This window comes from Henckelia pumila, chromosome 1, assembly GCF_033568475.1.
Source record: "Henckelia pumila isolate YLH828 chromosome 1, ASM3356847v2, whole genome shotgun sequence".
Taxonomy (NCBI): domain Eukaryota; kingdom Viridiplantae; phylum Streptophyta; class Magnoliopsida; order Lamiales; family Gesneriaceae; genus Henckelia; species Henckelia pumila.
Window position 1 is genome coordinate 150550062 of NC_133120.1, and position 11555 is coordinate 150561616.

General features: G+C 36.0%; 1 protein-coding gene across 1 annotated transcript; it reads right to left on the minus strand.

Annotated features, from left to right (window-relative positions):
• Positions 1–2860: 2860 nt before the first annotated feature.
• Positions 2861–7778, minus strand: LOC140879438 (apyrase 2-like). Its single transcript, XM_073283136.1, has 9 exons — positions 7227–7778; positions 6934–7062; positions 6771–6827; positions 6583–6675; positions 5426–5631; positions 5116–5207; positions 3662–3879; positions 3347–3536; positions 2861–3247 (listed from the first exon to the last, which is right to left on the minus strand). The coding sequence occupies exons 1-9, from the start codon at positions 7536–7538 to the stop codon at positions 3132–3134; spliced, it is 1413 nt and encodes a 470-aa protein (XP_073139237.1). The 5' UTR covers positions 7539–7778; the 3' UTR covers positions 2861–3131.
• Between the last annotated feature and the right edge of the window lie 3777 nt (positions 7779–11555).

Sequence of the window (11555 nt, forward strand, 5' to 3'; positions counted from 1 at the left end):
AAGCATGTTAGAACTCAAACTTGTTATGTTTTGTATTCGAACTCATTTGTATTTCGGAGTTTTATAACTTGGACCGAAGCATGTTTAGGACTTTTATCAATCTAGACTTCTTGTTGATCTTAGGTCTTGTGAAATCATGCTTAGTATTGATATTTGTTATTGCGTGTATTCTCTACACCCCGTTTTGTGTATGTATTTGAATTCATGTCGAAAGCGAGCACAGAATAAATTTATTGGCCTTGTATTTTTTTCTGCCAAGTTGGGCGCACCCGCGCTGTCCGGGCGCACCCGCTCTCTGGGCGTGGAAATGTTTCTGCCCAGTTAGGCGCACCCATGCTGTTCCCCAGGTGCACCTGCGCTGTAAAAAAAAAATTCTTGGTTTTTGTTTCTAGATAAATGATTTATTCCGAGATTAGATTGTTAGAACCAAGGTCTCACATCGAGAGTCTTACCAAAACTGATATATAGCCTATTTATAGGCTTTGGTGCTAACGGTCACAATATTTAAATAATATCTGTTGTCTTCAAGTTTTGCCTGTTGTACTGTTTGTATTTCCACGTCAACATTCTCTGATGCAATATTTCAATTTGAGTGCGCAGAGTTTGTTGCAGAATTTAAGAGTACGAAAAACTTTATCCATTGAAGTATACTGACATTAATCGATTATTCTTAGAATGTTGGTAGACTGAATTCACGTACTTCATTTTGGTGACGAGAGAAGTTCGGTGACGTGAGCAGTTAAGTTATGAGTAGTTCGATGACGTGAGAAGTTTGGTGACGTGAGCTCAGGTAGGCAAACTTCTTGGTTAAGTAGTCGGGGTAGGTAAAATGTTTTGTCTATTTAGCAGTTTGGGTCGGGAAAAGTTTACTTAACCAGTTTTTGCCCAGTTCAGTTTAGTTGTGCAGTTTGGCTATGCAATTGAATTTAAGAACACGGAAACTTAATTTCCTCAACAATAAAGTTGAGCATGTACCTTGATATAACATGTAGTGGGTTCGTTCAGCTCCGAGCTATTGAATGGATGGTTGGACCCGTTGTATTTCTGGATCAGATCACCTATATCCACACTTCTTTTCTGGTATCTGAGTCACCTTCTGATGCGATGGTCTAGTGTGCTACATACCATGATGCCTTTTGTTTGAGCAGAGTTTTACCTTGATAGGTTTCTGGTACCCGTTTATTTGCATTAGCATTCATAGCATGTGTATATTTATACTTTTGTATTGAACGTTGTTAGCTCATGTCCTCGATTTGTGGTTCTGGACACCCTTCACGGGATAGGGCTTAGGTTGGATGGACCAGAAGGTACAGTCATTGAGCTGCAGCAGTGGTGCATGGGATTGTTTCCGTACCAGGTTTCCATTTGTGGATTTTTAGTATTGTCATTCGACCGGGTTATATAACAGTTGATTTCAGTAACGGTTGTATTCTCCTGTTGGTATTGTTGAATCATTTGAGTTTTCGCTGGTTTTAATTGATTATTGTGCTTTAAGACATTTATCGCATGTTTAATTTTGATTAGTACGTGATTCCGAAGCCGGTCACTACAAGGCCTTTCGATCTCTGCATGCACTGACATGTCTCAAACTTTTTGACACCTCACATTCTACATGGTCTAACTCTGATCGGATCTTTCGATTTGGGGTTCGGACCTTACAAACGTCCCTTTGCTTCCGAACTCAACAATGATCTCTTCGGTGCTTTTGAACTGGAGTTCGGACCTACCGAACTCTAAGGTGGTTCCAAAGTCTAGTTTACTTATTTCTGATCCGGTTAATTACTTGGTTGATTAGGATAATGATCATTTAATCATGTTTTAATATTTAATCTTGTAAAACATGATGTGGGTTACTACAAATTTATTATGTGTTTTCCCTTGTTGAATGGTTTTTTAACCTGTATATACTACACCGTAAATTGAAATTAGAAAGAAAATATTATATGAGAGTGATGAAAATTGATTTGAAAGTTCGAGAAATTACAAAATGATATGAAGTTTATATCCGAAAAATAATAATATGAACATATTTCTTAGCACTAAAAATAATAATATTTGCGTATGATAAAAATAAATAATTTCTTTCAACATTATTTTCACCATCAAATTAAATTATCCTTTCTTGGTCACACATTTATATTTGATAAAAACACAAAATCTTATGAAACCGTCTAACCCAGATTTTTTTAATTCTTCAATAGCCGTTGTGCTCTAAGGCACCGTTTGGTACGAGGTATTATTAGTTTATATATAGCTTATCTTATTCAATCTCGCGTTCTCGTCATATTATTTATTCATCTATTAATTATTAATTTTGCATCAATCAAATCATTAATTATTTATCTTACATCAATCAAATCATTGAATTTAAATTATTATATTACTTTTATAAATAATATTATTCATATATTATTTATTCTTAAAAGAACAAACAATTTATCATTTTTATAAAAAATTTAATCTATCAAATCAAATAAATTATAATCTATCAATCAAATCAAATACGATATTAACTATAATTTTTTATTTATTTTATATTAAATTATATTACTTATCTATGTATTATTTATCTTATCACTCGAACCAAATGATACCTAATTAAATTAAAAAAACGAAGCAACAGTATAACTTTTTTAAGTATATGGACCTCAGTTATCTTTATTTATTTTAAGCCCATTGGGGTAGAGAAAAGATACGCTTCCTATGCCTGTTGCATCATTGACAACACTTTTATGATTATTTGGATTTTTTTTTTTTTTTGGATTTTATGCTCATTTTTTATAATTTTGTTTTTGTTTTATAACACACATATTTGTTAAAATAAAATACGGACCAAAAAATAATTGTAATGGTAAGAGGCAGAACAAAAATGGGGTTAAACCAAAACTTCTCACAAATCTGTAATCAATTGCCTATTCTTACCAATTACCAAGCTTTCAACGGATCACGTACACCAATATTTAAAAAGGAACAAAAAATCATAAGGCTCTGCACATTATTCACCTCTACTTGTGCTCATTTCCAAAGATTAACTTTGTTCCTGAACTTCATGGCCATGCCATATTACGAAGGCCGGGTTCGTACGTCAAAGCATCAAAGATCGACAGCATATGCGAACCATTACATTTTTGTTAGACCGGAGATGAGACGACCTCAATGGCACTGCCCAACGGCCACGCAGCTTCAACTAGAGAATTTTGATATTTAACTTTTTTCACCAAAGTAATCTTTTGCCAAGGATCAAGACCTGTTACGATTAAAGCAGAGACTGATGTTTCTGCGGGAAATAAAGCTAAACAGATCAATTTTCTGAGCTTCCCAAAAATATTCGAGGAAGTTTACTCACCAAAACCATCAACAAGCAGTGTAAATTGATAAACAAGGTCCATGCACAAGTATGGCAGGTTATGTTGTTCCACATTAGGATAAGTAGCGTGGCCATCCTCGAGACTGGTTTCACAAGCTCGTTTAGCAGCTTCCTCAAAATCAGCAGGACGAACTTTTGCAACAGCCAAGTTTTTATCGACAAAACCAGCCTATTTAAGTAAATCACCAAATTTAATATTGGTTTACGGCAGAATGTAACGTTTCTCACGGGAACTGAAACTTAATTAAAATTGGTTGAAGTTTCTTAATTTTGAAGTCATGCTCAGTTGTTTACCTCCGCAGCTCTGTCGAAAAAAAATGAAGCAACAAATAAATTCTTCATGCCATCTCCTCCCCCACCATTCCATATACCTCCAAATGTACATTTCATGTGGGTGCATGATGACTCATTAACTTTCAGAGCCTGTATGGCATTTTCTCGACATTTATCAAGGCTGGAACCAGATGGCAAAGCTGAAGCTTTAAAAACTTCTCTCCCATATTTGTATGAACCTTCAAAACGAAAAACTCCAGTTTCAAATTGATCAGCTAATAGGGAAAGGACAGCAATGGGTGATTCAATTCGCTAGCACATTATACCACCCTTGATAATTTTTTGCACTAAATCGTTCTGTGTAATATATTTGTTACATACTTGTAAATATTGTAATTTTATGTGATGAAACAATTTATAGAAAGAAGGCATTATGAAAAAAGTTATTCTAATAAATCCATGTGCACTGTATTGAGGATTTCGTCAGTATCAAGCAAAATCAACTCTTACCTACAGAAACTCACTGGTCGCAATAGATTTCTTGCTTTATTCTTAAAACATCAAGAACCAGCATTCATTCTATCTTGCTGCTAGAGCGAAAAGAAAAGAAAGGATATACACCACACGGCATTTTTTTCCCAATACTTCATCATAAAGCAGCAACATGCTAACAAAACTAATCGAATTAGCTTTCTTTAGCAACCCTGTCATTGACATATCATTGCTATATTTATCAAAAGACAGTCTCGCAGTTAGCTGTTTTAACAGGTTTAAACCACATTACCTTGACAGAAACATATGCAAAAATCAAAAGGCAATGCATGTATTCTTCAATAATGAATTTCTCCAAATTTGCCAGAGGCTACTGTTACCCAATAGTTTTTATTGATGGTATAAGACGAGTTGAGTCGAATACTCAAATCACAACAGTGTCCAGCAGGTTAAGCTTGAGCTCAATGAAATGAAGAATTCTTTGAGCTCGAGATTCCTAAAGAGCTCAACTTTAGTTATTCATGAGGTCATTAAATAGTTTGAGAACCCGAGCTCGAGCTCAAAATCAAGTTCAATTTCCTAAACTCTGAGTTTGAGCTAGACTCACTTACCCCATTTATTTGTATCATATGAATCTATAGTGCCTTTGTTTTATGCTAAGGTGTTAAAAGCCAGAAAAAAAAAATCTCAGCCTCAAAAATACCCCTTGATTTTATTGGGTTTCTGACATCGAGAGAGTATGGATCCTTACTTCTAGATTACAAAATCATCCCGGACTTGCTTTGTCTGACTCCAATCATGATCCTCTATCTGTTATAGCATGACTACACGGTTTAAGTGACCTTTCCAACCATAACATTGCAGTTAAAAGGTGATTCATTTAAAAACTGAAAATTTGGAGGAAAAGAAAGAGGGAGTAAGGGGCCGATAAATTCGGAAGTAAAATAGCAACACTAAATCCAGCAAAGTAGCCTTGTACATACCATTATAACCAGCTAATATGCACGGATTGCCAGGCTCTCCCTTCAACTTCAGAATCTCAGCTCGAGCAGCGAGTAAACCATACTTCAGGTAACTGCAAGTAGGAATAACCATATATCAAACAGGCAACTAAACATAAATTTCCCAATGCTATTAAGCTTCTTATTTAACTTATAAGCAAAAAATATCATATCCGCGATAAGAAGCGGAACATTTCAATAGATTCTCCAAACAAACACACAACTATCAAAGATCCAAAAGTCGATTAAGAACCAAAAACTCAAAGGTAATAATCCCCTTATGACAAGAGACCTGTGAACATAAAGGTGATATTTTCTTCCTTTGAGATACATTTCCTGCACATAAGAGTCTTCTCCACCTGTTATTTTTGGAGCTTTTGCAGCATCTTCTTCTGAGATGGCATATGCCATTTGCACAGAACCACCCCCAAGATCCACTACACCAACAGTACTAGAGTATTTTTTGCCCAAATTTCCAAGCAAATAATTAATAGTCACCTGCAAGTAAATGCGGATCAGGATAAGTACAAGAGAGTTTCTAGTGAATTGATGATAAAGCAAATTAAATTCAGATACAAGCTTTCATACAAAACCATCGCAGACACAAATAAAATCATTATTATACTTCTACATTCAGCTATGCTACTCTATGCTAAGTTATCTGAAATACTTGGGGCAAAACTTTGTTTTTGAGCCCCAGTTGGACTACATTCAGAATATAACCGGTATACCTGTGAATATCCTTTCTAAAACCAAGGCACCTATCCATACCCGTTCATTTAAACCAAGTTACTTTCTTCAATCAAATTAAAGATAGTTTTGATTCTCATAAAGCCTCAATTTTTTTAACAACCAAATTAAAGATAGTGTAATTCTTCTAAAACCTCAATCGATACTAGTAAAATTTGCATTAACAGCACCCCCACCCCCCAAAAAAAAAACATACCACTCTAACACACCAATTTAATATATATAGAAAATAAATTGTTTCTTGCCAACCTCGTTGCCTGAATCTAGCTGTCTGCAAAAGTGGTTGATTCTCATATAAATACATGGCAACGAAAAACAAAAGTAAATCCAAGAAAAAATTCTTTTACGCTCAAAAGCAACAATTCAAGATTTTTACCGCTTATATTTAGATACGCGAAAAAATAAAGCAAAATTGTGATTTTATTTTTAAATACAAAATTAATAACTGAAAATAAATTCTTTAGCTCTTTAAACTTTCTAACACGATATCTTTTTACCCTAGAGGTACCATGGTAGCATACTAAAAAAATTTTAAAATACCATCCTGACTATTTCAATTACTTTATGGATGATGTCAACAATTACAGATTGATTTTATCTTTACCAAGCTCTGGCAACAAAAATATAGCTTGAATAAATAAATATGTATTAACATTTCCTCAACAAATAAAGATACAAAAGAAGTATGGTTCAACATACCCATTGATAGGCACCTTCCTGATTTCCATCCAAAACTATGACCCAATCAGACTTGGACGTCAGGGACCCTTTGTTCTTTAAAAAGTCCCTTACCTTTACAAAGAATTTAAAAGTGTAACTCCACTAAAACTTCGAGAAAGAAACAAGAAATATAAATTTATTAAGTATTGTTTGATTTAAGAAGTCACCGCTTGCAAAATCCGGTCGGATGCATCGCCTTCCAATTGTCTTAGACCAGCGGTGGCCTAGGTAAACATCAGCAGAACAAATCAGTGTACAAGTTGAAAGAAAACTAAACAATGTCAATAGTATACGAGAATCCTTCGGCCACATTTTATAAAATTTTCGTACCCCAACTCTAACAGGAGTGTTGCTTCGCAACTGTTGTGGAACTGCCGCTTCAGCTTCTTCAAGAAGTGATAAGAGAGAATTAGCCGCAGCCGTAGGATCATTTGCATAACTACTCAGACCTGGTTCGATCTACAAGATTAAAGTCAATCTAGACAGGTAAATAATAGAGATCGCAAATATATAAAAAGACAAGGTGGAAAATGAATTAGATCAAGAGTGACAACGATCAATAGCATCTGTCATCCTACAAAAACTCATCAAATCCACCAAGAAAAGTGAAAAATAGCGCATACCGATCGAAAAAGCTCGAGCTCCTTCCCCATGGGCACAAGATCCAGCTGCTGATTGAAACAAAAAACGTGAACCCTACTACCGGAACTGCCGGCATCGAAAATAACGGCATATTTATTGGCCGTGAAATCGGGGGAGAATTTGCGGGAATAGAAATCGATGGAATCAGAAGCGGGCCTGGCGGAACCGAGAAAGAGCACGAAGGAGATGAGGAGGAGAGGGACCAAGAGCAAGAAGAGGACGCCACGCCACCTCTGGATCTTGTCGGAGAAGGAGTCCTGCTGCTGGCGGTTGCGCTTGGTCATCTTCTCCATCTGAATCTGATCAATGTGCGCATCCAAAAGCTCAGCAGCCGATGGAGATCGGTATCGGATTTGGCCGTTTCCTCCGCCGGGCTTCAAGGACTGCGACTCCTGTAGAGGCTCCAGCTCTTCTTTCCCTTCTTCTTCTTGTTGGATTGGATGACTGATCTCACCAAATTGGGATTCTGAATCAGTGCAGTCATATGTGTAGTTTATCAAAACTCCTCACGTGTGGATGCTTTGCTTTGTTTAATCAAAACCCAATTTTACCCATACACACCTATTTACTAGCCTTCAACCCACTTCTTATATATATATATATATACATATATATATTTAGGCCCAGTTTGGATTTGGTACACATTTTTTTAAAAAAACACTTCTTTTAAGCTATAATTTTTTGCTTTTGAAAAAGCTCTAATTTTGACTTAAGCACTTTTTTGGTCAATCAAATACCTTGTTAACTGAAAAGCACTTAAAAAAGTGTTTTTTTAGTCTGGCTTTTGAAACCAAACGGGGCCTTACTAGTCTTCAACACACTTCTTCTAATAAATAGGTGTGTATGGGTAAAATTAATAATAATAATAATAATAATAATAATAATAATAATAATAATAATAGAGCAGCCAGAGTGAGTTGGGCCTCGTCCCATCCTGATGTATAGACGGGTTGGGTTGATAACTTTCAATCCATCTAAATAGTAGGTCGACCCGTCCCGCCAAGTAGAGGGTTGCGGTGGGTCGCCGGTCAACCCGTCAAATATAACTAAAAATTGGCGAATTGGCCCGCCACAGACCACCAAATAGGTGAGTTGGGTTGATAATTTTTTAACCCGTCTAAATGGTGGGCCGCCCCGCCAATCGACAGGTTTTGGTGGGTTGCGGGTTGGCCTATCCCGTCGGCCCCTTTTGACAGCTCTATATAATAACTACGGTAACAGACAATGTCGGTATATAAAAAAAAATTGTTATCTTTATAAAATAACTTTAAAATATAATGCTATTGTGTTAATATCACGGTTCTAAAAATGTGAAGCATGTCGCGTTGAGGTCAAGTTTCAAGCTTTTCAAGCTTAAGCGAGCTTAGAACGAGTTTAAACGTAAAAAAGAGTTATCAATTTTTACTATAATTTTAATTATTTTAAGGCAAATATTAAATAAAATAATAGATTACCATAAATATAAGATTTTATATATATTTCAAGTTCTAAAGTATAAATATACACACTTATATAATTGTTTTCATTTTAAAAAACAAATGATATTTTCTATTCTAAAAAGAGGTCGCTTAATCAAGATTAAGTGTATTAAAGGTTAAGCAAAATAAAGTGTTGCTTAAGCGAGTTTTTTAGAACACTGGTTATGTAAGGTCCAAAAGTCCACTAGCTCAATCACGAAAAATTTTAATTGATTTATATGACTTTATGCATTTTAATCATGAAATTTAAATGTTATGATTATTCTATGTAATGATATGTTTTGCCCGATGTTTTAATGATTTCTTGTTAGTTTTAATTTTGTCCAGGTATGGATTAATTCCGGAGGCCAAAGGAGTCGAGATTAGTCTACGAACGAAGTGAAAGCAAAATTTTAAGTTAAATGTGTTTGTGGGCAGATTGTTCATACAAGAGTTGTGTGTAACTTTTATTTTAAAAATTAGAGTGGTGGAAGGCTTAAAGAATGTTATTTTAGTTAGCGGGCCAGCTTTTTCGGCCCATTAGTACTCTCCAAAGTTGTGCGTCAAACATTTCTCTCCTCTTCCTCTCCCCTTCACGTTGCTTTCCCTTCTCACCTACCCATTCGAAAATCTGCCCCCACCCTTAGCAAGAACACGTTCGATCATCATTCGCTCGTAGGACTAACTCACACCCGAGATCAAGGATTTCTCCATACCAGCAATCAAAGGCAAGTTTTTAATGTTTTGAAACCACCATTCAAGAATATAGGTATTTTTATATGAAAATCTTACTTATTGATGTGTAAGTTATGTATATTGCATTGATTCTATGAAAGTTTATAAGAGCATGATATAGGATTGTGATAAGTAAATCGTTCTTGACGTTTTATGAAAAGATTTTTGAGATTTGATTAGAAAAGACATTTGAAACTGAGAATTTTTGTGTGTGTATTTGAATGCAAATCTTTGGTGGTGATTTGTTTTTGGTCCAAAACGTTTGAATTTGTGATGTTTTGATCGATTCCTTTTTGAACGTTGAAGGTTTTTCATGAGTGAAATCAATTTTTTGCATCATATTATTGATTTGTTTGAAAAACAATTGAAGCCAAAAAGGAGCAAAAAAAAAAGGACCAAAATCATGTTGTGTATTCCCCTTGTGTGTCAGGATAGCGCCCCAGCGCTGCCCAGGGTCGAAGTACCAGCGCTAGCCAATGTGTAGTCCACGCGCCTAGGCGCCTCCTGGAAGCGCCTCAGCGCCTGTGGCTGCCTAGTTTTACTTTTTTTAAAAAACCATTTTCAATATACAAAGGGCATTTTTATGATCTTTTAAGGTGTTTTAATTATTTTTAAGATATTTTATTGCAAAAAGTTCAAGTTTAAATGTCAATAACGTACAGAACGACTCACGTGGATCAATTAAGTTATGTAATGAATCTATGTGATATATTCCTTCATGAAAGTTATTTTACCATGAAATCTTATGAAGTATTATATGCATGAATGAATTTGCATCGGTTTTAGCATGATGACGTTTATTCACGAAAGTTCTAAGAGTATGAGACGATGAAGATATGAGATGTATGATGATGTTATGATGATGCATGAAAAGTATTTGGATGTTGTATATGAATTTTTGGAGAAAATACGGGACTGATACTTCGAGATGAGCTCCGAAGGGGCCTTTCCAAACTATGAGTTCACGGGATGGAAACACTGGACTGGTACTTCGAGATGAGCTTCGGGAAAGCCTTTCCAAATGATGTGCTCGAGGGATGAAATGTTAGGACTGGTTCTCCGAGATGAGCTCCGGAGAAGCCTTTCCAAATGATGTGCTCATAATGATGGTTGCCACAAATGCATGTATCTTGATAAGTGCATTTTGTGTGTATTAGTTTGTGATATTTTTATGTCTATTTTGTGTGCATTCATATTATTTTTATGTGTTTTTTTTTTGTGTTTTAGTGCATGTGTGTGTATTTCACTCTCCCGGTTGATTTTATAGGAAAACGGATTTTTGAAGAGTGAATCACAGAGCAGCTTTGGTCGAAAAATCATTTTTAAGTTTAGAGAGATCCAAATCCAATCTTCACTGTTCAGAATGAATATCAAGATGTTTTGAAGCTGCTGTCCAAATTTCAGCCCGATCCGACAGCAAGAACTCGAGATATGAATTTTTCAAAATCGTCGCTCGAAGTAGAAAATGTTAGGCGTGCGAGCGAGATTTGAACTCTCCCGCGCGCGAGTTACAATTCCAGAAAGTTGCTTTTCATTGCGCGCGCGAGCGGGAAAATCCTCCGCTCGAGCGTGAGTTTGGGAGCTTTACTGATCCGAAAAGTCCTTATGTTGGAAGGAAATTAATTGGTATGGGTTCCTATAGCGACCCTACCCGGATTCGTTATCTAATCAGAGTTAAGAGCATAATTAAACATGCATATTTTAAATCGTTGCGGAAGACTTGAATAAAAAGAGACCTGCAGAATACAACCGGTTAAACCAATTCGATTTATACAACCAAATCGAATAAATAGCCTAAAGGAAAAACCTAAAGCTAATCCTGCTGTCTTCACTGGTCACTGGCTACTCCAAGCTCCTGGTGCTCAATACTGCACCTACACCTGCCCCGTCGAATGGGGTGTCCAGATACACAGAAAAGACTGGACGTGAGCTCTAAGCTCAATACGAAAGCACTGGGTAAAACATACAAATATGATGCATGCAAATGATAGGGTATCCATATCTGGGATAACTGTATATAACTGTATATAACTGCTCAGTAATGGCGCCTAGGACATGAGTGGTACAACCCAGGGATCAAACCCTGCGTACACTGCTCATTCCTATAGGACGTGGACT

What these genes read in the sequence shown, in the direction of transcription:
- LOC140879438 (XM_073283136.1), bottom strand. Translation starts at nt 7,538, where the DNA reads ATGGAGAAGATGACCAAGCGCAACCGCCAGCAGCAGGACTCCTTCTCC. An exon ending in ACACTCCTGTTAGAGTTGGG is followed by an intron (nt 6,828 to 6,933) that starts GTACGAAAATTT and finishes ATGTTTACCTAG; the next exon opens with GCCACCGCTGGTCTAAGACA. An exon ending in CATATTAGCTGGTTATAATG is followed by an intron (nt 3,880 to 5,115) that starts GTATGTACAAGG and finishes TTCGTTTTGAAG; the next exon opens with GTTCATACAAATATGGGAGA.